The 22,969-nt window shown below is 40.2% G+C and overlaps 2 protein-coding genes across 3 annotated transcripts in view; one reads left to right on the forward strand and one right to left on the reverse strand.

Moving 5' to 3' along the window:
• Nucleotides 1-5,086: 5,086 nt before the first annotated feature.
• Nucleotides 5,087-8,141, reverse strand: LOC121389533 (adenosine receptor A3-like). 2 transcript variants are annotated; one of them, XM_041521197.1, is made up of 2 exons: nucleotides 6,681-8,141; nucleotides 5,087-5,616 (listed from the first exon to the last, which is right to left on the reverse strand). In XM_041521197.1, the coding sequence occupies exon 1, from the start codon at nucleotides 7,775-7,777 to the stop codon at nucleotides 6,683-6,685; it is 1,095 nt and encodes a 364-aa protein (XP_041377131.1). In that variant the 5' UTR covers nucleotides 7,778-8,141; the 3' UTR covers nucleotides 5,087-5,616; nucleotides 6,681-6,682. The 2 variants fall into 2 exon arrangements, with proteins under 2 accessions (XP_041377131.1, XP_041377130.1); XM_041521196.1 differs by having other exon boundaries at nucleotides 6,674-8,141.
• Nucleotides 8,142-16,846: 8,705 nt separating this feature from the next.
• Nucleotides 16,847-22,969, forward strand: part of LOC121388093 (short transient receptor potential channel 3-like) — a 251,271-nt gene continuing 245,148 nt past the window's right edge. Inside the window, exon 1 of the mRNA XM_041519309.1 lies at nucleotides 16,847-18,298. Within this exon, the coding sequence (XP_041375243.1) occupies nucleotides 18,232-18,298 (67 nt within the window). The 5' untranslated portion in view covers nucleotides 16,847-18,231. The remainder of the gene's footprint in view (nucleotides 18,299-22,969) is intronic.

The raw sequence follows: 22,969 nt of genomic DNA on the forward strand, positions 1-22,969 counted from the left end.
TCCACTCTCACAATTCTTTCTTTTTAACAGCCACTCACATGCAAAAGGAAATGTTAGTCAAAGTGAAAATCTTCTGTAAATAGACTTGAATTAACACGCTACATGCACCACCCAGCAAGTTAATGTGCGACTTGTATCAGATACGTACCAACATGCATAAACTATGTAAATGTTAATGAAAGCTTAATGTATCGCCATTAAATTCGATACGACACATAACTGTCAACAGTTTGTAGTTACTAAAAAAAATCGATACAATCGTAATCGCCCTCTTACTATGATACTATATAGGATAAGTTATTATATGTAAATAGGGCGCCGTTCTACCGACATGCCATTGTTGATATCGGTGGGGCCGTATGTAACTCAGTGGTAGGGCGTTTTCCTGAGGTTCGATAGATCGCAGGATCGATAGCTCATAATGGACTTAAGTTTTTCTCGACCCAGTCAGTGCTCCACGACTGGTATATCACAGATCATGGTATGTACTGTGCATATCCACGGGGAAAGTGCATATAAACATCAAGCGTGGAGCACGGTCCTGTCAACTAGTCTTCATACTGAAAAGAAATACTGCGGCTTCACCATCCATCTCATCATCATTATCTATATGTTTGTGATGTCCTAACAAAAAAACGTCCTTATCTCTGTAACTCTTCACAGTTGGTAATGATGACGTAATGCTATTGTTATGATATACCAGTCGTGGGATACTGGTTGGGACGGGAAAAAAATCCGATCAGAGAATGGGTTCACCGAGTGGATTTGAACCGTGCGACTAGAGCTGGGCGGTATTGAAATTTCAGGCTCGGTATCGGTATCGGTATTTTGGGAATGATTTACTTTAAGGGTGAGGGGTGGTAGTATTTATATTCGTGACGTTTATGTCGATTGATACGCTGCAAGTAAGAGTTATAGCCACATATGTCACTATTGTCATCCATGGGACTTGATTTGGTAGTATACACCCTTTACCACTGAGCTACGTCCCGCAATTTCAATCCGGGTATATTATGAAAGAGCCACAGTAAACTTTGCACAGTGTTCTAAATACAAGACACTAGTAATTAGTATCACGTAGTCTGTCACTCACACCTCGGCTATTTAGTACGTCCCTTGAGACAGGACTTAATGATTAATTATTTGTTATTTGGTACATGTATTAACGATAGGTATAGATGCTATACCGATAGCGGTGTGAGTTTTTCTATTTTTTTCTATTTTTTTTTAACAGGTGAAATTCGTTCAACCGTGAACTTGTGAAATAAACCTTCTGTGACGCCGTATGACCATCTATTGAGAACACCAGCTGTTCATCTGTTATCACCATCTACAGTAGAATGTAATAATAGATCTGTAATTCTGAATAAAACAAACCACACGTTTATGTTGTTAGACAAAAATACAACTACTGAGGCTTGGTTTGGCTAGGCTAGTATTTTAACGTGTTCATATACCTTGATGGTTTCGAACACGCCTATCTCGAATCCGGCTTCCGATAAGATCGGGGGTCTGACTCGGGACAGGAAATACCTAAATATTGCGACAATTTGGAAATTTTGCAAATTACAACCAAAAAAACTATTGAGGCATGTATGTATATATATATATGTGTGTTTGTGTGTGTGTGTGTGTGTGTGTGTGTATATATGTATATGTATGTATGTATGTATTGATGTATGAATATCTGTGGCACCGAATCGCCCGCAAATTGCAAGACTAACCACGATACGCTCTGAGCTATTGAAGCTTCCATAAAAAGGAAGTTCTTTAACTCAGCCATATGCATGGGGCCTACAATCTACGCGGTCGATCCCGCTTACGTGCATGAAACAGTGGGCAGACCTGGCACTGGCTAGTATGTATTGATGCATGAATATCTATATATTGTATGTGTGTCGAGGTTGACTGTTACATACATAGATATTAACGCACTGGCGCAGGGGATAATTAAATTCTTTCTGGCCTCACAAATTGTCCCATGCCGTTGCTGGGACTCGAACCTGTGGCACCGAATCGCCCGCAAATTGCAAGACTAACCACGATACGCTCTGAGCTATCGAAGCTTCCATAAAAAAGGAAGTTCTTTAACTCAACCATATGCATGGGGCCTACAATCTACGCGGTCGATCCCGCTTACGTGCATGAAACAGTGGGCAGACCTGGCACTGGATAGTATGTATTGATGTATGTATTGATGTATGAATATGTATGTATGTATGTATGTATGTACGTACGTACGTATGTATGTATGTATCGATGTATGAATATCTATGTATTGTATGTATGTCGAGGTTGACTGTTACATACATAGATATTCACGCACTGGCGTAGGGGGTAATTAAATCCTTTCTGGCCTTAAAAATTGTCCCTGCCGTTGCTGGGACTCGAACCTATGGCACCGAATCGCCCGCAGATTTGCAGACTAACCACGAAGCATTCTGAGCTATCCAGACATCCATAAAAAAGGATGTTGTTTAACTCAACCACATGCATTGGTTCTACAATCTACGCGGTTGATCCCGCTTACGTGCATGGCACAGTGGGCAGACCTGGCACTGACTAGTATGTATTGATGTATGAATATCTATATATTGTATGTATGTCGAGGTTGGCTGTTACATGCATAGATATTAACGCACTGGCGCAGGAGATAATTAAATCCTTGCTAAGGACTCGAACCTATGGCACCAAATCGCCCGCAAATTTGCAGACTAACCACGATGCGTTCTGAGCTATCCAGACATCCACATACAAGGATACTGTTTAACTCAACCACATGCATGGGACCTATAATGTATGCATCTATGGATGGATGAATGGATGGATGGATGGATGGATGGATGCCTGCCTACCTGCCTGCCTGTCTGTCTGTCTGTCTGTATGTATGCATGCATTGATGTATTGATGTATGTGTATTTATGCGCGCACGTTTGCATGCATGCTCGTGTATGTTTATTAATAAAACAACTACGCCACCGAGACTCTTTAAGAACAATAATTAATAACTTTCTTTTACTAACTCACAAACAGTGAAACCATTGCGAAACAAAATATTTTGTAACGCAATTTCCTCAATGTTCTATCCTGAACTCAGCTTAAAACAGCCCTAAATATGGTAATTACAGTGAAGACACCGACCTCGGTGGTGTCGTAGCTAAGACATAGGACACGAGGCTGGTCGTTAAAACTCGCTCTAGGTGGGAGCCGGTACCGGGCTGCGAACCCATTACCGGCTCCCACCCAGAGTGAGTTTTAACGACTCAATGGGTAGGTGTAAGACCACTACACTCTCTTCTCTCTCACTAACCACTAACCACTAACCACTAACAACAAACCCACTGTCCTGGACAGACAGCCCAGATAGCTGAGGGGTGTACGTACCCAGAACGGCGTGCTTGAACCTTAATTGGATATAAACACGACAAATAAGTTAAAATGAAACACTAAAGACACGAGATATTATGAAGTACAACAAAGAACCACTAATAACATAGAGCTGGGCACATTTATTTATACTCAAAGGCAAAAGTTATTGTGACATGGATTGTTTGGAGTAATAAATTTGTGAATGGATTTATGGATGTAAACCGGAGAAAATGTGCATGAAACAGCTCAAAGAAATGCAACCAAGCAGTTGTTGCAGCGATCGCATGCTTTGTGCAAGAAACATGGAATATTCGGGAGAAATCCTGTCTAGTGTTCATCATAAAAGGCCAGACATTCAGTCGCAAATCATTGCCACTCTGTGCAGCCTTCAGAAGTCCAGAAGTCAGAAAAACACCATTAGTAAACTGTTTGATGCAATTTCGTCATGCCACGCCTCAATGAAAATGACAGATGATGAGTCATAGGGATGCTTGAATCTGGGACCTCGCAGCGTGATGTCGCACGTCAATTCAACGTCCACAGAAACACCATATGGCACTTATAGCAACGATATGAACAAAACAACCAGGTCAGGGACCGCCCTCGTTGCGGCCGACCACCCATGACAACCCCTCGCCAAGACACATGGATCCGAACCACGCTGATCCTTCCTCAGATCTGGAATGGAATTCCCAGGAACTTTCTCCAGCGTTTAGTGGCATCAGTGAGACGACGGTGCCAGGCCTGTATCAATGCTCAAGGTGGACACACTCGCTACTGACTGTGTGATGTGGCTCATTTGCATATGGCAGGTGTGCCCTTTTCATGGACTATTGCTCGTTTCCATACCTTCGGATATTTCTCTTTCCATATAATAACGTTTCATACACGGCAGTAAAAACTTACCATCAATTTTCTTTATCTTTTGTGTGTCACAGTAACTTTTGCCTTTTAGTGTATTTCATTTCAACTTATTTTCGTGCTTATATCCAATTAAGGTTCAAGCACGCTGTCCTGGGCACACACACCTCAGCTATCTGAGGTGTCTGTCCAGGACAGTGGGTTAGTTGTTAACTGGTTAGCGGTTAGTGGTTAGTGGTTAGTGAGAGACAAGAGGGTGTAGTGGCCGTACACCTACCCATTGAACCCTTAAAAGTCGCTCTGGGTTGGAGCCAGTATACGGGCTGCGAACCCTGTACCTACCAGCCTGTAGTCTGATAGCTTAGCCACTGCGCCACCGAGGCCGAATGCTTTTATCCTCTTGTTTAGATTTTTTTTTTTTACACCAACGCAATGACGTTTCTCGAACATTGATCCAGCCTTCTGTTGCTATTTTGGAGATCTGCTTGTTCAAATATATGGCCAGTTTATACGATAATAAACGCGAATTATTTCTAGATTTAATGTTCTGATCTGAGATTCCGATGTAGGAGAATAAACGAGCCAAGTTCTGTTCATCCATGCAATGTTCAAGCACGCTCTCATGGGACCGCCAGAGCTGCCCGAAGTGTCTGTTTATATAACTCGTATCAGCCTCCATTTCATGTGTGTGTGTGTGGAGGGTGGGGGGTGGGGGGGGGGGGGGTGAGTGTGTGTGCGCGTGCGCGTGTGCGTCTGCATGTGTGTGCGTGTATGTGTGTGTCTTGAGAGCTTTTTTTTCCAGTTTGGCTTGAAATAACACGAAAATGTAAGTGTTTTAGAAATAACAAAAATGTTATATTGTCATATGCAATTTATATGAAAAAATCAAGATGAAAATAACAGTCAAACTCATTCATAGCACTTTGCATTATTAATCATCGGCTATTTGATGTTAAAACATTTGTTAATTTTTGACATATAGTCTTAGAGAGGAAACTCGCTACATTTTTCCATTAGTAGAAAGGGATCTTTTATATGCACCATCCCACATACGGGATAGCACATACCACGGCCCACCGACGATAATAGATCCTACATCGACCGCGCATCAGGCGAACGCTTTATCACTGGGCTACGTCCCGCCTCAACACAATAATAATCAACATTTTAAATGAAAATAAATAAATAAATAAATAATAAATTTTAAAAATTAAATAAAATTTAAACTGCAACAACCGTCGCACACAAATTCCTTGTCATTTCTGTCTACAAATCATGAACGTATTTTATTTTCCATGCATGATCGTCCTCTGTAATTAGCTGAATGTTCACTGGTATCAGCATCGCCCGAGCTGTGTTGAATCTACACAGGTCAGCGAGATTTTCCTGTAAATAAAGTTTTGTTTTTATTTAACTACACTGCTAGAGCCCATTGATTAAAATAATCACCGGTTATTTGGTAAACCATCGTCAAAACAAGCATAGATCTATTGGGTAAACCACTGTCAAAACAAACATAGATCTATTGGGTAAACCACTGTCAAAACAAGCATAGATCTATTGGGTAAACCACTGTCAAAACAAGCATAGATCTATTGGGTAAACCACTGTCAAAACAAGCATAGATCTATTGGGTAAACCATCGTCAAAACAAGCATAGATCTATTGGGTAAACCACTGTCAAAACAAGCATAGATCTATTGGGTAAACCATCGTCAAAACAAGCATAGATCTATTGGGTAAACCATTGTCAAAACAAGCATAGATCTATTGGGTAAACCATTGTCAAAACAAGCATAGATCTATTGGGTGAATCGTCGTCAAAACAAGCATAGATCTATTGGGTGAATCGTCGTCAAAACAAGCATATATCTATTTGGTAAATCATCGTCAAAACAAGCATAGATCTATTTGGTAAATCATCATCAAATAATATTTGGTAAGTCTTCAGGGAAAACCTGTTACATCTTTCCATTATTTCCATTAGCATCATGAGATCTTTTATATGCGTTTTTCCCTCACAGACCGGACAGCACACAACCACAACCTTTGATATTCCATTCGTGGGACACTGAGCTGGTTGTGACAGGAAGTCTGCGAATGAATTCATCTGTACCGTCGCATCACATATAAATAGAGTGGCTCATTACGATTTTATAATCTATATTGCTTGTATGTATATGCTGCATTTTATTCTGTTGTAATGAGGTGATGCTTTAATAAACTATCTCTCTGTCTGTCTGTCTAACTGACCTTATCCTTGTAAAATAAATTACCAACGTCCTTCATTTAGATCACTGTTCTGAACTCTTCCTTTAAAAGTATCTTAGAGTGGCCCATTACAATTTTATAATCTATATTGCTTGCATGTATATGCTGCATTTTATTCTGTTGTAATGAGGTGATGCATTAAGCTATCTGTCTGTCTGTCTGTCTAACTGACCTCGTACTTTTAAAATTTCCATCGTGCTTCCCTTGGATCATCGTTTTGAAATCTTCCTTCAAACGAATCTTTCGATGAACCGTCAATACTGAAAACAAAGTTTTCCTTAGTGGACTGTTTTGCCGACTTTCTCTTCATTCCCACAAAAGACTTGAATGCATTCAGGAATTTTCGATCCTTGAATGCATATATCACAAAATTCATTCCCGAATTTAGGTAACCCAGGACCATGAAAGCCTTAATTAACTTGGGATTTACAGACGTACCGTATCCAATGAGGATGATTAAAAAACTTGGTGTCCAACAAACGAAGAAAATCCCGAATACAAGCATGAACATTTTGATGGACTTAATTTTATTGCGGTTCCACCAGGACATTTTATCGTGGTGGAACAGCTGCCACTGACTGTCTCTGCGCTGCTGTGGTATAGCTTCCCTGATGAGTAACCCGTAGATCACAGCAGTTATGAGGCAACACAGCAGATACAATGGACACAATGTGAACTGTCTGTAGTTTGCCGGAAGAAGCTGAAACGTTTGGCATTGCCTGTTTTTATTCCATAGATTATAGTACAGCGGGACGGTTCCTATTGCGAACGACAGGATCCATGTTCCGGCAATGATGGCGGCCACCGTGGCAACTCTGCATTTGGTGGAATAATGCAGCGGGTATTTGATGAAAATGTATCTATCAACCGATATCGCAATCATAGTCAGGACGGAGTTGGACACGAACGTGAAGAGAAACACGTAACGAATGAGACAGACGTATTTGTGATCGTCCAGGGCCTCCTGGAACGGCGGATACAAGTCGCTGGAGTAGAACGGTATTATCAGTCCGGTAAAAAAGTCCGCCACGGCAAGGGACACAGTGTACATGTTGCATCGGGTTCTCAGATCCGGCGTCACACAGACTGCCACGATGGTGAAAACATTCCCAGTGCAGATGAATATCATTGTCAGAGCGTTGGCCACAATTATTCCAAACTGACCTGGTGATGACTCTAGAGTGCTATCAGTGCTATCACCGTAATCATATTGATAATGAAATGAAGGCAGATCTGCAAAAGGCTGGTTTGATAGCGTCGTGTTAATATAATCCATCTTCTTTCTCCAGTAGGCCTACAACGTTTAAGAAGTATTACTACAGTACATACATATATACCTGTTAGAATTCCTGGCTTGGCATTGGTATATTACACATTCAAGGTATACAAAATGTTCAGCTGCCTACAGTTTTCATTCACACAGATCATTTCCTACCTTTAACAACACGAATAATTATCCATCCAATTCACTCTTCATCTGTAAAATAAATTTATTTTAGTCCATGTCTTTATGAACAAAACATTGTTTAAGACAATCGTTTTGGTCGATATTTGGTCAATGGAAGCTATTTTACCGTCATCCGAATTGAGGAGATTTTCTTTTACACTTATTACGTAACGGCAATATGAGGGCATGTGCTTTAGAGCCTAGTCAAATCTTTAATGACGTCACGCTCATTAAGTTTGCATGCGTTGTCATGACGTTAAAGACTTAAGATGTGATTTGAACGGGGGGAGAGGGAGAGTTGGGTGTGTGTGACTCCCTAATACCCCTTCCCGTCTCGTACGCTTATGCGTGTGGTTGTTTTAAACTTGGCATTTGGTCCCAATAATAGATTATTGTTGTATAGTAGGCCATGGGGTAGACTAATGCAAGTATTCAAAAGTTAAATAGCTGCCCGTAGGCTATTAGTCGTCAGTGGTGATCATGCATCAGATACAAAACATATATATTTAGGGGTCTTAGCAGAAATTACCTAAATGTTGCTTACTGTGAGTATTAATATATTATTAGATAAGGCATTGCCCCCTCCCCTAAGTTGAAAATCAAATGAATACTTATTTACAAAACAAAACAATAACCAGATGACAAACCAAACAAAAACAGTTTGTTTGTTCAACGACACTACTAGAACACATTAATTTATTAATCATCGGCTATGGATGTCAAACATTTGATAATTTTCACATATAGTCTTAGAGAGAAAACCCGCTGCATTTTCCATTAGTAACAAGGGATCTTTTAAATGCACATAGCCTACCACGGCCTTTGATATACACAAAACAAACAATAAAAAAAACCCCAAACAAACCCAAAAGCACCACCACCACCAACAAAAAACCCCCGCCCAAACCACACTCTCACACACAACACACGTGCGCGCGCGCGCACACACACAGAGAGAGAGAGAGAGAGAGAGAGAGAGAGAGAGAGAGAGAGAGAGAGAGAGAGAGAGAGAGAGAGAGAGAGAGAGAGAGAGAGAGACAGACAGACAGACAGACAGACAGACACACACATTCACACTTATACGCACACATAAACACACAAACACACACGCGCGCGCGCGCACATACACAAACACTTACACATACACACACACCCACCCAAACACATGCACACACACAAACACACACACACACACACACACACACACACACATATATACATACACACGCATATACACACACATATAAACACACACACGCACATAAAGAGACATACTCACAGATACACAGATACACAGACACACAGATAGACATACACATCACACACACATACACACACACACACACACACACAGAGAGAGAGAGAGAGAGAGAGAGAGAGAGAGAGAGAGAGAGAGAGAGAGAGAGACACACACACACACACACACACACATACACACACACACCCTCACCCTCACCCCTCACCACCCCAAAAAAGAAGAAGAAAAACAGGAGAAGAAATCATATACAAATATAGCATAAGGCTGCACCCAAAAATAACCAATGTAATAAGCCCTAGTCCGAAAATTCGAATATAATCGACACCAGCGGAAATATGTTAAAAGGAAAATGCGAAATAATTTGATGCTTGGATATAGAAATGTGACTATATTTTGAACCGGCCTCGGTGGCGTCGTGGCAGGCCATCGGTCTACAGGCTGGTAGGTACTGGGTTCGGATCCCAGTCGAGGCATGGGATTTTTAATCCAGATACCGACTCCAAACCGTGAGTGAGTGCTCCGCAAGGCTCAATGGGTAGGTGTAAACCACTTGCACCGACCAGTGATCCATAACTGGTTCAACAAAGGCCATGGTTTGTGCTATCCTGCCTGTGGGAAGCGCAAATAAAAGATCCCTTGCTGCCAATCGGAAGAGTAGCCCATGTAGTGGCGACAGCGGGTTTCCTCTTAAAATCTGTGTGGTCCTTAACCATATGTCTGACGCCATATAACCGTAAATAAAATGTGTTGAGTGCGTCGTTAAATAAAACACTTCTTTCTTTCTTTCTTTCTATATTTTGAACCGGCCTCGGTGGTGTCGTGGTTAGGCCATCGGTCTACAGGTTGGTAGGTACTGGGTTCGGATCCCAGTCGAGGCATGGGATTTTTAATCTAGATACTGACTCCAAACCCGGAGTGAGTGCTCCACAAGGCGCAATGGGTAAGTGTAAACCACTTGCACCGACCAGTGATCCATAACTGGTTCAACAAAGGCCATGGTTTGTGCTATCCTGCCTGTGGGAAGCGCAAATAAAAGATCCCTTGCTGCTAATCGGAAAGAGTAACCCATGCAGTGGCGACAGCGGATTCCTCTCAAAATCTGTGTGGTCCTTAACCATATGTCTGACGCCATATACCTGTAAATAAAATGTGTTGAGTGCGTCGTTAAATAAAACATTTCTTTCTTTCTTTCTATATTTTGGGGCGGGGCGTGATGTAGGTCAGTCGGTTGAGCGTTCGCCTGAGGTGCTTGCATCGCAGGACCGAATTACCTCGGCGGATCGATTCAAGTGTTTGGGTTTTTTTCTAGTTCCGACCAATGCACCACAACTAGTCAAAGGTCATGGTATGTGCTTTCCTGTCTGTGGGAATGTACAAATAAAAGATCCTTGCTGCTAGTAGACACATGTAGCGGGTTTGACATCCAACAGCCGATGATTAAGTAATTAATGTGATCTAGTGTTTTCGTTCTACAAAACAAACTTCTTCTTCTTCTACATTTTGGGGCCTGATGCGCGGTAGGTCTAATATAGATCTCCATTTGGGCTATTTCTCGTTCGAGCCAATGTACCACGACTGGTATATCAAAGGCCGTGGTGTGTGCTATCCTGTCTGTGGGATCGTACATATACATGTACAAGATCCCTTGCTATTAATTGAAAAAAAGTAGCGTGTTTCCTCTCTAAGACTGTATGACAGAATTACCAAATGTTTAACATGCAATAGCCGATGATTAATAATGAATGAATGAATGAATGAATGTTTAACGACACCCCAGCACGAAAAATACATCGGCTATTGGGTGTCAAACTATGGTAATGCAAATAAATAAAGTGATGATCAACATCAATATAAAAATTCAAGACAAACAAAAACAGTGTAAAGAACTGTGCAAAAACACAAATATCACAGAATTTTACGGATACTGAATTTTACTAAAAACTTCAATTTTGCGCTGTATTGGCCATTCTCAAAGAAAATGTTACACCCCTGCACCACGGTGAGGTTACAGCACACGCAGGGGATGATTGATAAATGAATGTGCTGTAGTGGTGTCGTTAAACAAAGCAAACTAATTGTACATTTGTTGAATAAATAAAGTACTCTTATAACGAACTGGAAGGGACCATGATAGTTCGTTATAGCAGTCGTTCGTTATAGCAGCAGTTCGTTAAAGCAGTAGTTCGTTGTACACATTTGCATAAGTTGATTATTAATGTATAAAGAGAGAAAAAACGGGACTTTACGATCAGTTCGTTCTATGCAGTAGTTCGTTTTAAGCATGTTCGTTATAAGTGTACTTTACTTTTTGTACACCAAAAGTGATACACAGTGTATCCGGGTTTCCTCTAACAATCTAATTCAACCTATGTCATATGTTTGAAACCTAGACCAGGCTTTGATCTGGTGCAGATTTGTGTTGTCCAATGCTATACGATTACTATGTGTACATAAGACTGGTAGATACAGGGTTCGCAGCCTGATAGTGGCTCCCATCCACAGCGAGTTTTAACGAATCAGTGGGTAGGTGTAAGACAACAACACCCTCGTATATCTCACTAACCACTAACAACTAACTCACTGTTCTGGACAGACATACCAGGCCCCGTGCTTATAAACCTTAAAGTCTAGACTTTAATAAAGTCCAGACTTTAACGTCATGGCAACACCATTCAAATAGCATTACGTTAAAGGCTGGACTTTTGTTAAAGTCTAGACTTTACGTTTTATAGGCACGGGGCCCGATAGCTGAAGTGTATTCCCAGGGCAGCGTGCTTGAACCTTAATTGGATATAAGCACGAAAATAAATTGAAATGAAATGAAAGGCCATTTGAAATGACAGATCCACTGTAATGCAGAGATTATAACAATGACTCATCTTCAATTTCACAATATCCAGCCAAAAAAGAAGAAATCAATTTATTAAATGATCACAGCGACATCGATCAAAAACGTTACATATAAATGATCCATAGACTATTATTTCTCAAACACACTGTGCAAGTTGTGCAGAAGATTTTTTGTTTTCATTTTATTTGTTGAAAGCCCAAAGCTACGGTGTACTGTCAATTGTGATCGAGTGTACTGTATATTGCAATGTTGCAATGTACTGCAGTTTGTTTCTTTTGATTATTAAAAATAATGAAAATATAGTCTATCATCGATAATCAAAGACTATGCACACTAAACAATGGCAATTGAGATTAAATTAATTAAACCAAATATGTTAATTCCGTGTACGATTGTAGGAAATGTAAAATGATTTATAGGTGGCTATACAGTGTAATACATTATTAAAAGTTTCCTGAAATAAATCGGTCAACGGTCAATGATAACTAGCGTGGTTTCGAAATAGTTAAGGTATCAAAGTGAAGAAGAAATTGTCCAATATTATCATACATAAATACTAGTATATAGCGTTGGAAATACATTGATTTAGCATCCGTATCTCTGTCTCTCTCCCTCCCTGCCTCTCTCTCTCTCTCTCTCCGCTCTCGCTCTCGCTCTCGCTCTCGCTCTCGCTCTCTCTCTCTCTCTCTCTCTCTCTCTCTCTCTCTCTCTCTCTCTCTCTCTCTCTCTCTCTCTCTGTCTGTCTGTCTGTCTGTCTGTCTCTCTCTCTCTCTCTCTCTCTCTCTCTCTCTCTCTCTCTCTCTCTCTCTCTCTCTCTCTCTCTCTCTCTCTCTCTCTCTCTCTCTCTCTCTCTCTCTCTCTCTATATATATATATATATCTCGTTCTCTCTCACACACACATACACAAACGCACGCAAGCATATTCACGCAAACGTACGTCCTCACACACACACACACACACACACACACATACACACACAAACAGACTCACACACACACACACGCGCACACGCGCACACACACACACACCACTAAATCACAACATTGATTAGCTTACTATTTAAAAACAATAAATATGTGTCGTTACTTATTCGATATTTAGCCCTTACATAATTATTTGGTTTCTATTCATCGTTCCAGTAAACGGTCGACGAACGATTAGCATGCTTTATGTATGGACGATGTTTAGAGGGGTCCCAGGGGACACGTGGCGTGCTGAGAGAACGCATTCTGTTTCTACTAGTCAACAGATGTGTCAGTAAACACACAAACTAATGTTTCGAAAAGCCTTCAAGAAACCCCTAGCGTTAAGTCCGAGAATTCTTCAGTATATGGTTAAAGGAGCAGGTCCGTAGCCGAAGGGTGGTGGTGATGGTGGTGGTGGTGGTGGTGGTGGTGGGGGGGGGGGGGGGGGGGGGGAGATGGGGCATCGTCTTCCTAAAAAAATATATTTAATTACCCCTAGAATCTGCCGGATTTTATCTATGGTGTGTGTGTGTGTGTCTTTGTTATGTCTCCCCTCAAAACTGAATTACCCCCCCCCCCCCCCACACACACACACACACTCACACCCATGTGACACGTACATGTCTAGATACCTAGGAAATTTAGTGTGGATGGCTTGAAGTGGAACATAATTACACTCTTTCTTTAACACAAGAAAGTATTTTTTTGTAAGTTTAATTTTAACGACAAACTGAACATATTTTAATATAGTGAACAATGTATGAGAAAGTGTAAATTAGTAAATAATTATACCCCCCCCCACTCAGAAAACTAAACCCCCCCACCCCAACAAACCCCAAACATAAACAAAACAAACAACAAAAATAGAACAGACGACAGCAAAAACAACAACATCATCAATAACCAAAACAAACAAAACATCCTACTCACAAAACAATAACAACACAAACAAACAGAAAACATTTACAGAAAACAAACACCACACAAAACCCCCCCACAAAACTCCCAAAAACACCCTCCCCCGAAAAATCCCCCAAACCCCACAAACAAACAATATACGAACAATACAAACAAATATACAAACAAAACAAAACAAACAAACAAACAAAATCCAACAAAATAAAATCAACAACAAATAAACAAACAAGTACATTGAAACTAAAAAGTAAAGTTTGTTTTATTTAACGACGCCGCTAGAGCACATTGATTTTTTATCTTATCATCGGCTATTGGACGTCAAACATATGGTCATTCTGACACTGTTTTTAGAGGAAACCCGCTGTCGCCACATAGGCTACTCTTTTTACGACAGGCAGCAAGGGATCTTTTATTTGCGCTTCCCACAGGCAGGATAGCACAAACCATGGCCTTTGTTGAACCAGTTATGGATCACTGGTCGGTGCAAGTGGTTTACACCTACCCATTGAGCCTTGCGGAGCACTCACTCAGGGTTTGGAGTCGGTATCTCGATTAAAAATCCCATGCCTCGGCTGGGATCCGAACCCAGTACCTACCAGCCTGTAGACCGATGGCCTGCCACGACGCCACCGAGGCCGGTTACATTGAAACTGTTCACATTCAAGCATGCAAGTAAATATATTTAGGAAAGTGGTTAGATTAGACACACACATGATGATGATGATGATGACGGTGATGATGATGATAATGATGATGATGATGATGATGATGGTGATGGTGACGATGGTGGTGGCGATGATGATTGTGATGACGGTGACGATGGTGGTGGTGATGATGATGATGATGACGGTGATGATGATGATGATGATGATGATGGTGATGGTGACGATGGTGGTGGTGATGATGATTGTGATGACGGTGATGATGATGATGATGATGATGATGATGATGATGATGATGGTGGTGGTGATGATGATTGTGATGATGATGGTGGTGGTGATGGCGATGATGATGATGATGATGATAGTGGTGATGATGGTGATGATGATGATAATGATGATAATGGTGATAGTGGTGGTGATGATCATGGTGATGATGATGGCGATGATTATTTGTATTACTGTTTCATTAGTTACTGAGTGACCCATGCCACTGTAACACAATTATTACTCACATATCTTGTTTGTTTTGACTTTTCTAAAAGGTGGGTGTTGTTTATATTGTAGGTCGGCGTCTCATGACAACGAAATGAGCCAGTCGAATTATACCTTTTTTGTGTGGACTGTTTGCAACACAATCATAGTTATGTGAGCTCAACCAGAGTTCAGGAACTGTGCCTGTTTGCTGCCATTATATATAGCATAGCAATAAACAAGCAACAACATGGCTGTTATTGTAAAGGTCGTTTATTAAAGGAACAGGCCTGGGTTTACAGCTTTGTAAGTTAGTTAGTTTGTTTTGTTTTGTTTAACGACACCACTAAACCACATTGATTTGTTAATCATTGGCTATTGGATGTCAACAATTTTTTATTTTTTTTTACATAGAGTCACAGAGACGAAACCCGCTACTTTTTTCCATTAGTAGCAAGTGCTCGTTTATATGCACCATCCCACAGAGATAATAACACATACCACGGCCTTTGATATACCAGTCATGGTGCACTGACTGGAACGAGAAATAGCGCAATGGGTCCACCGACGGGGATCAATCCCAGACTGACCGCGCATCAAGCGAACGCTTTATCACTAGGCTACGTCCCTCCCCACAACTTTGTAAGATGTCTCCGACTAAAACACTTTTGTAACGACGACTAGTAGTATTGCATATTAAATATATTTTCTTGTTAAGAATATCGGTGTCTGTATATTCAATGTATTTCTAGTCGTACTAATGTTTGTAATTGTAAATAACCCAAAATGGATTTGGTAAACCGATAATTGCCTACGTACCATATATATATATATATATATATATACATAATTAGTTTGTCCTGGTACAAACACTGGGACCATCAGAAACACATTTAATATACATCCACTGATAGTTTATGCAGCAAAGTATATTTAGTATGTAATTACAGTCGTTAAAAAGTTTGTGTTTATCGACAACATGTTAATAATTGCAGCAAACTCAGGACTGTCCCTTTAATGACAACGATTTGTCATTGTTATATTATTATTGTTAAACCCTTGTTTTTAATCTGTACACAAATTGAGACGAAATTAACGAATTTGTCTGTCTACACTTTTACAATGCGTGAGGTACGAAAATCTGCATACATACAGAATTGATAATGACTTTGTGTGGCAGTAAATACAGAGGGTAAAACTATTGACAATTAATATAGTAATTACATTGTTAACGTAGAAAATAGCAAATATATAGTAACCTTGTAAACCCCCCTCCAAAACAACAACAACAACAACAAAAACCCAACCCCAAACACAACAACAACAACAACAACAACAACAACACACACACACACACACACACACACAAACACACACACACAAACACACACATAAAAACCTCCCAAAAACAAACAAAAAACAAACAAAACAGGCACTGATAATTAGAATAATGACCTATGAATCATTTTGTTACACTGGTCTTTAGATTACCGTTCCAAATTACCTGAATCGACTCTGTATCATCATATTTTTGTGAGAAAATATGTGGATGACCTGCAACACATTTCCCCCTGTACATTATTCACAAAAATATAAAATATAAACTATACCCCGCTTTTGCACCCTCCCCTCGCGATTGTGGAACAACCCTTAACAGATAAACGTTTTCGCTGTATCAGTGGTTCCACTAACCGATTCTGATATCTGTAACCAATGCCGTGAGCGCGAGAAAGTCGAACAAAATCAATGCGTACTCAGTATGTAGTTGGAGGTGGTTTGTTCCACCGGTTGGAAGGATGAGCTACGGGCGGTGTAACATTTCCACGATCGCCGTGTGTTTATAGATGTACCAGCTTGCAGCATATCCACAAGAGACCTATTCTCATACCACTAATGATGGTGGCTAGTTCGAAGAGCATCTCATTAATTTACCTTTGGAATTTTTTTTTAGGAACAATATCAAATATCGTATTTTATGTGACAACAACAAATTTTATTTGATAACAAAACAGCAGACGTCAGGAAACATTACTTAGGAAAAACATCACAACAAACAAAATGCTGCACAACAACATGGATTTATTTCTGCGAATCCGGATTTTGTTTTCAATGATTAAACTGTGATGAATTATCGTCTGCTAACACCTGTGGATACCGCAGATCAAACTAATCAATAAATGTATTGGCAATAAATAACAGCGTCACAGAACTTCATCCATATTCAAAGTTTGCGAAGACTAATCGTCTGCTGAGCAGAACTGTGCTTAATGACTTCCGGAAAAGCACGTGCGTGTTTGTGTCTGCCGCTGACAAAGAAAAGGAATGAATCGTGAATTCGGGTAATCGAAACAAAGCATTCGCGAGTGGTCATTTGGAAAGATATATTTGGAATGTGTAAACAAGAACTATGTGTTTGTGAGAGCCAAAATCTCGCCAGTTATCAAATCAAAAATAAAACGGAACCACCAAGCAATCGCCGACAGAAAAAAAACTAATACTCTGTTGAAATGATGTTTATAGGTAATTATTATGGCGACATTTCCGAGTACGAAATAATTGCGAGAATTAACGTTAACTACCGTTGCGGAACTTGATAGAGAGCTCTGTGGATAAAACGGATACACGGTTTCGGAAGGATAGACATGGTTGTTGCTCCTGGAAAGCTAAGCGTGATTCCAATGCCGAAGTTAATTTTGTCAGTTGACTAGACAAGCCAGATGTTTTGTTTATTAAAAGGCAATTAACAGGCTGGAATTAGCTTTAAATATAAAATGTGGACTACCACGTTGGAATTACAAATAGGATTATATGTGGCATTTTAAGTCTGGAATGTAACGGGTCATCCGTCATAACAGATTTATTGAAATATGGCAAGGCATATTTCTTAAAACAACATAGAAACGAGGAAATAGATTTAATTCTGAACTGCAGGGAAAATCTAAGACCGCAAACACATTGAAAGAGATATATGGAAAATGTTCGATACGTGATCTTACAACAGTGAAAATAGTTTAATATTGGAAACACTATATGAAATAAATATATTGGAAGTTTTCGATACTGGAACTTATTACAACGTATTCGTGATTGCAAAACGTGAAAATATTGTGTGTTCATGTTCCAGTCATAAAGCAGAGAAATTTAAAAAGGAAAATCATGTTCACAAGCGAAGAAATAGCTAAAAGTCGCCGACGGCGTAAACAATGGACAGCACAGGCGTATGGTAAGTAACAAATATATACTTTTTTTTTTTTTTTTTACAGTTGCGGTTACCGTTTCATGGTAGTTACAAAAATGTTTGTGATGAGGAGCGCAAACTCAGCCGTGGCATATTTACTATTCCTGGGATCTCAGGATATATACCGAAGCATAAAAGAAACGCAGATTTTAACAGACGCTTGTGCAGGAATTTTAGAAGGGGGGTGGGGTGGGTGGGGGGTGGGGTGGGGGGGGGGGGGGGGGGGGGGGTCTGGATTGTGGCAAGCGAAGTTTATAGTGGTGTCGAGTCATGCTCTCCCGAAAAATATACGAAAAGAAGAAGAAGAATATGTGATTGAGCAGGTGAGGGGGTTCGATCCCCGGAACCCTCCTCTTGAACACGCGCCTGATTATGTTCATTTTCTTTAAAGGGACATTCCTGAGTTTGCTGCACGTTTTGAGATGTTATCGACTAACAAATCGTTTTTAACGATTGTAATTACGTATCAAATATATTTTTTCTGCATAAAATATCAGTGGTTGTATATTAAATGTGTTTCTGATCGTTCTAATATTTGTACTAGGTTAAATTTTATTTTATTTCCAAAAATATAATTTTTTCCTACATACAAAATTATTTGAAGACAAAATCCATTTTGGGCTTCTTACAAATATTAAGACGACCAGAAACGCATTGAATATGTACAGACACTGATATTCTAAACAAGAAAATATATTTAATATGTAAGTTTAATCGTAGAAGTATTTTATTAGTCGAAAACATCTTACAATGCAGCAAACTCAGGAATGTCCCTTTAATTTATGTAAAATTATTCACTTTGAATCCCATGATGTTTTGAGTCTGTAAAAATTATTAATATCTTGTGGACATTTTAGGGCCCATTTTGACAGTGTGTTTATCGAGTTACATTTATCATGAAACACAATATGTGCATGTATTATGTATTCATTTCTTTTGTTCTTTAGTATATATTTTAGACGAATTTCAATTATATTTAGCGGAAAACCCCCCCCCCCCCCCCCCCCCCCCCCCCCCCCCCCCCGAAAACCCTAAGACGAATGTCTAAACTGGGATCATATATTCGCCACTACTGCTTATTAAAATAACTGTTACATCTATTTCAATGCTGGAAATGCCCTGTTTTGTCTACCAACATGATAATAATGAAAACAGTTTCAGCAAAAAACCCAAAACAAAAACAAACCCGGGAACCATGAAGATGTGTATGCCTTTGTCACAAGATAATGAAAATAATGAATAACCATTCAGGGCTTGACAGCAGAGAGGAAGCAAATGCCACTCAGAATTTGAATATTATACTTTCTGATAATTACTTTGATAGCAGCTTCTGCATTCCACCGTATCTCTGACAGTATTCTAGGTGTATAATTCCTAATTTTCATATACTAGTATATCATTAGATTTTATCCGCGTTTGTCTCGAGTTTCCCAACATTGCTTTTGAAAAACCCAGGTAACACTAAAATGCTAGGGTCAGACTATCAACTGTCACCACGGATTGGCCAACTCGATGGTTGCGTTGTAGTTCTCCCCCGCCCCCAACTACCGACTTACGACGGGTGCGTTCAGATTAACAACTAATGGGTTATACGACGAGAATCGAGTCGTAAGAGCGCTCAGACTAGCAACTGGACAGTCGTAGAAGTCGTGACAGCTTTCTGATGACAGTTGGTAGTCTGTGACTAACATTAGCTTTCATCCGCATTTGTCTCAAGTTTCCCACATTGCTCTTGAAAAAAGGGTCATACTGCAATGCTAAGCTAAGACTAGCAACTGCCACGACGCAGTAGGTCAACTCGATGGTCGCGTTGCAATTTTCCCCAACTCACGACTTACGATGGGTGCGCATAGATTAACAACTAATCGGTCATAGGCGTTGTATACAATGAGAATCGAGCTGTAAGAGTTCTCAGACTAGCAACGGGACAGTCATAGAAGTCGAGAGATCGGCGAGTTGGCCAACTCTGTCGCGACAGTTGGCAGTCTGAACCTAGCAGAACCTAGCAGAAGTCTAATTAAAGTTGTTTAATTTTCAGGCTACGTTCTAGAACGGCATCTCGATTTCTAACATTTGTTTCCAAATTAAAATTTGAGAAGCCTAAAGAGTATTGCCATTAATTTGATTAATTCCATGTCCGACGATCCCACCGTGTGTACATCTTATTTTCTCCCCGAGCTGAGCCCATATTTTCAAAGCTATCTAATGCTTGGCGCACACGTGCCAATTAACTTGACTGTCGATTTAGCAGTTACTGTAGTCTGAAAATGTGCACCTGCATACACCTTTTGATTAAAGCCGATGCGACTGTCGTATCGGCATTAATCGTTTGGTGTGTGTCAAGCGCTACAACATTGTAAAAAAAAAAAAAAATCGTAAGCTATGACGTCACTCTAGCGCGTGCTACACTGACGTCATAGCCTGCAATGATTTTACGATTTCGTAGCGCTAAGATAGCTTCGAAAATATGGTCCCAGATTGTTTCTTTCAAAATACATTCTTTGTTGATTTAACTGGTAATTGGTAAATAGCTTATGCACTTAAACAAATAGTAGCCTACCTGTTTTAAAATTGCATGTATCTTTAACATGTATCAGTTTTATCTACTTAAATTTAATACTCTCAACCGCACGCACGCACACGCACAGGCACAGGCACACGCGCGCGCGCGCACACACACACACACACACACGCTCGCACACACGCACACACGCACACACGTACACGAAAACGCAAGCACACGCACACGCACACGTTACGCTCCCTTTTTTTATACGCGGATGAAGCGAGAGGGGGAGGAAGGGGGCTCTGGACCCCGAAGTCTGATGATTATTCATCCCTCAGTTAAAAGCAAATTAATATACAACTGGTCCGTCAATCCACCGACGCCTGTATGTTATTATGAGTTTATGTGAGGATGACAAACTATTCGGTTTTAGATAATGTCACATTAATACAGGTGTTCCAGGTGTTCTCAATAAATTATGTACTCTTCACAGAGATAGAGATAGTGATAGATGAAGTGTGTATGAGTGTGTATGAGTGTGTGTGTGTGTGTGTGTGTGTGTGTGAGAGAGAGAGAGAGAGAGAGAGAGAGAGAGAGAGAGAGAGAGAGAGAGAGAGAGAGAGAGAGAGAGAGAGAGAGAGAGAGGGGGGGGGAAAGAGACAGGCAGACAGAGAGAGAGACAGAGAGAGAGAGGAGAGAGAGAGAGAGAGAGAGAGAGAGAGAGAGAGAGAGAGAGAGAGAGAGAGAGAGATATAAACCTCTTACTGGGAGATAACAGTTGCAGTATGTGACTTAAACGTAGCCATTGGCGTAACCTTGTTTTTCATATGGGTGGCACCCACACTGTCTGTGAGTTATGTTAAAGGGCGACTGGCAAATATAAAAGGTGGTGATGGAAAAAAGCGATGTGAATATAGCTAATTAAATGAATCAATGAATGAATTTTAATGTCATGCCAAAGATATAATATTAAAATAATTACAGAACAGAAATATTCGCTTTGTTAATAGAATAAACTATTGTGTAAAGGATAATGAATTTGCCTACACACAACTCCCCCAATAGCGCTACTAACATACTAAAACAGACCATAGAATAAACCACATGTATAAGCAATAACCACTTACTACACTAACAGTAAATATATATTTAAAGAGCCAATCTCACCTCTCCTAAGTTAAAAAAACCCCCAAACCCCCCCCCCCCAAAAAAAAAAAACCCAAAAAAAAAACTACAACCCCCCCAAAAAACCCCCCAAACAAACAAAAAACCAACAACCCCCCCAAAAACAACAAAAAACAAAAAACATAATAACAACAACAAAACAAAACAAAAAAAACAACAACCCAAAACCAAGAAGAAAAGAAAGTTAATTCTTTAACGACACTTTCAGAATTTTAAAATTATTGCTATTTGTTGCCTAGCATATTACGACCATTTTAACACATGGGCAGAGCTCAGCTAACCGGAGCCACCCCATCCCTCCCTCCAAAAAAACAAAACAAAACAACAACAAAACCCAACAAAAAACCCCAACCCCTCCTCTAGACTGGTTTATGCGCTTCACGTTAAACCGAATGGCCATTTCGGTAAACCAGTCAAAATAGTTAGCAAACGCTGAACTTAGGGTTGGTCTGTGAAAGTGTGATAAAAGAAATCAACTGCTATTACAGGTTGCTAGTACCGAAAGAAACCCCCAGCAAGACAATTTTATATAACGTCCCCTTTTCACATAGACAGTACAGGGCATTTTATATGTAAGTCAACTGTCATGGAGGATAAAATAGCAAGCTCGTTTTTTTTACTGAACGATCGCACGTAACGGGAAGAAATAGAATAGGATTATCTATTCTGAATGGTCGTTCCAGCCAGTGCACCATGAATGGTATATCAAAGACCGTGGTATGTGCTATCCTGTCTGTGGAATGGTGCATATAAAAGACCCCTTGCTACTAATGGAAAAAAACATGTAGCGGGTTTCCTCTCTATGGCGGTGTCAGAATGAGCATATGTTTGACATCCAATAGCCGATGATTAATAAATAAATGTGCTCTAGTGGCGTCGTTAAAGAAAAAAAATGTCTTCTATTCTAAATGGCTTAGATTTATCAAGTGTTTGACACCCAGTAGCTGGGGGGGGGGGGGGGGGGG

This window comes from Gigantopelta aegis, chromosome 14 (assembly GCF_016097555.1).
Source record: "Gigantopelta aegis isolate Gae_Host chromosome 14, Gae_host_genome, whole genome shotgun sequence".
NCBI lineage: Eukaryota > Metazoa > Mollusca > Gastropoda > Neomphalida > Peltospiridae > Gigantopelta > Gigantopelta aegis.